The sequence below is a fragment of the Scomber japonicus genome, chromosome 16 (genome assembly GCF_027409825.1).
Source record: "Scomber japonicus isolate fScoJap1 chromosome 16, fScoJap1.pri, whole genome shotgun sequence".
Lineage (NCBI taxonomy): Eukaryota > Metazoa > Chordata > Actinopteri > Scombriformes > Scombridae > Scomber > Scomber japonicus.
This window is the reverse complement of record NC_070593.1, coordinates 1,510,193-1,512,692: the sequence shown is the minus strand read 5'-3', so window position 1 is coordinate 1,512,692 and position 2,500 is coordinate 1,510,193. Positions and strand designations below refer to the sequence as shown.

The window sequence follows — 2,500 nt, the reverse complement described above, 5'->3', positions numbered from 1 at the left end:
TTGGTTGGTTGGTTGGTTGGTTTGTTGGTTGATTGGTTCATTAGTTGGTTGATTGGTTGGTTGATTTGACTGATTGATTGATTGATTGATTGATTACAGATCGCTGAGGCGCAGTCTTTACACAAGCTGACAGAAGCTGTGGCGGCGAGCTGGGACTTCCTGGAGCTCGCCGGATGCAACCGACCAATCAACAGCCTGGAGGAGAGAGACGCTCTGGTGGAGGATCTGGTGAACTTCACCATGATCACCAGGATGCAGCTGCCGCTACAGAGGTGAGGTGGGGGGGGAGGGGGGGGGGGGGGGTGATGTTTAATTAACAAAATAAAAACAACAAAAATAAATCAGCCAAATATTCACATTAGCAGCTTCTGAGTAGATTAGCTGTTAACTGGTGCTTATTTTAACTGTTTTATGTCTTTATATCTCTAATTATAACATAATGATATATTATATAATGATGATTGTTCTCTGGTCTGTGTCCCTGCAGGATTCGGGAAGGTCTGCAGACTTTGGGCGTCTTTGATCAGGTGATTTTTCCGACATGTTCTTCACTAAATGAGTCTATCAACAAAAAAAGGGAAGTGCAGAACTCTTATTTTGAAGGCCCGTCCTTTTGAAGAAGTCCTCCTTTGTCGCCCAGTATAAACGTTCATCCACACTACGGTTCAATCCCAGGAAATCCAATCAAACCCATTTCCCAATTCCCAGGAAATTTAATGACAGTAAACAAATATTATTATTTTAAAATTTAAAAAACAGAACTTTGGGGAAATATATTCAAGAGGCAGACGGTTTACTCCAAGAGGGAAAAACTCATTTTAGTTCAGATCATTAAAGAGAAGGAAGGAAGGAAATAAGAAGGGAAGGAAGGACAGATGATGCAAGGAAGGAACGAAGAAAGGAAATACGGAGGGAAGGACAGATGGAAGGAAGGAAAAAGGGAAGGAAGGAAAGACATACAGAAGAAAGGAAGAAAGGACAGATGATGCAAGGAAGGAAAGACGGAAGGACAGATGATGCAAGGAAGGAAAGAAGGAAGGACCGATGGATGGAAGGAAGGGAGGAAGGAAAGCCAGAAAGAAGGAAGAGAAGACAGGAAGGAAGGGAGGAAGGACAGAAGGAAGGATGGACAGAAGGAAGGAAGGATGGATGGATGGATGGAAGGAAGGCCAGAAGAAAGGAAGGAAAAGAAGACAGGAAGGAACAAAGAAAGGAAGGACAGATGGATGGAAGGAAGGGAAGGAGGAATGAAGGCCAGAAGGAAGAAAGGAAGGACAGATGGATGGAAGGAAGGAAGGATAGATGGATGGAAGGAAGGGATGAAGGATGGCCAGAAGGAAGGAAGGAAGGGAAGAAAGGAAGGAAGGACAGATGGAAGGAGGAAGGAAAGAAGGAAGGAAAGTGGGCCGGATTGGTTGTGTTTAGTTTTATTAGGAATGAGTCGTTTTATTTTGGTAACTAACTCACTTCCTGTGCAGGTGCAGCTGTTCCCGTCGGTGTTCTGCGGTCTGTTCTGCGAGGCGGCGGTCCGGCTCTCGGCTCAGACGCTGAGTCAGCTGTTCTCCGTCGGGTTCTCCTCTCAGGAGGAACGTCTCAACAGAGAGACCGCCGTCATCAGCTTCTGGAGGCACTTCCTGTTAGAGAGCGAGGGTAAGGACAGGAAGTAATGCACACTTTCACAATAAAATGGCTCAGGGTCTTTATTCAGATGTTTGTGACACTGATCTCTCCTCCTGCTCCTTTCTCCTCCTCCCCTCTTCTCCCCCTCCTCTCTCCTTTCTTCCTCCTCTCTCCTCCTTTCTTCCTCTCCTCCTCTCCTCTCCTCTGCTCCTTTCTTCCTCCTCCTCTCCTCTCTTCCTTTCTTCCTCCTCCTCTCCTCTCTTCCTTTCTTCCTCCTCCTCCTATCCTCTCCTCTCCTCCTTTCTCCTCCTCTCCTCTTCTCCTCCTCCTCTCTCCTTTCTTCCTCCTCTCTCCCCCTTTCTTCCTCCTCTCCTCTCCTCTCCTCTCCTCTCCTCTCCTCCTCTTTCCTCTCCTCTCCTCCTCTCCTCCTTTCTTCCTCCTCTCCTCCCCCTCTCAGTTGGGAAGAGCTCCATCTCCCTGCAGGACCTCCTTCTTTTCGCCACAGGAGCCGAGGAGCTGCCAGCGGCCGGCCTCCTCCCTCCTCCTTCCATCTCCTTCCTCCACCCCTTCAACTCCTCTCCACCAGGAGCAGAGGAGGAGGAGGACGGAGGAGGAGGAGGAGGAGAGAAGAAGGCGAGCAGAGCGGGGACGAAGGATTGGAAGGATGAGGGGCTTTTCCCTCAGAGCGACCCCGCCTCCAAACACCTCCTCCTGCCCGTCACCTCCTCCTACCAGGCCTTCAAAAGCTCCATGGAGCAGGCCATCAGCCACCATGTGCACCTCCTCCCCACCAAGAGATAGAGGAGGAGCAGCAGCAGGAGGAGGAAGAGGAGGAGGAGGAGGTGGAGGAGGAGGTGAACTGTAAATAAGCTGAAACATT

The 2,500-nt window shown here is 49.3% G+C and overlaps 2 protein-coding genes across 2 annotated transcripts in view; one reads left to right on the top strand and one right to left on the bottom strand.

Moving 5' to 3' along the window:
- Positions 1-2,500, bottom strand: part of ehd4 (EH-domain containing 4) — a 223,137-nt gene that overhangs the window by 85,530 nt on the left and 135,107 nt on the right. The gene's annotated exons all lie outside the window — the stretch shown is intronic.
- The window catches only part of g2e3 (G2/M-phase specific E3 ubiquitin protein ligase), a 14,258-nt gene that overhangs the window by 11,550 nt on the left and 208 nt on the right, over positions 1-2,500 (top strand). The window contains exons 13-16 of the mRNA XM_053336199.1: positions 100-272; positions 488-527; positions 1,479-1,650; positions 2,078-2,500. The exon at positions 2,078-2,500 is cut by the window's right edge and continues 208 nt beyond it. Of these exons, the coding sequence (XP_053192174.1) occupies positions 100-272; positions 488-527; positions 1,479-1,650; positions 2,078-2,421 (729 nt within the window). The 3' untranslated portion in view covers positions 2,422-2,500. The remainder of the gene's footprint in view (positions 1-99; positions 273-487; positions 528-1,478; positions 1,651-2,077) is intronic.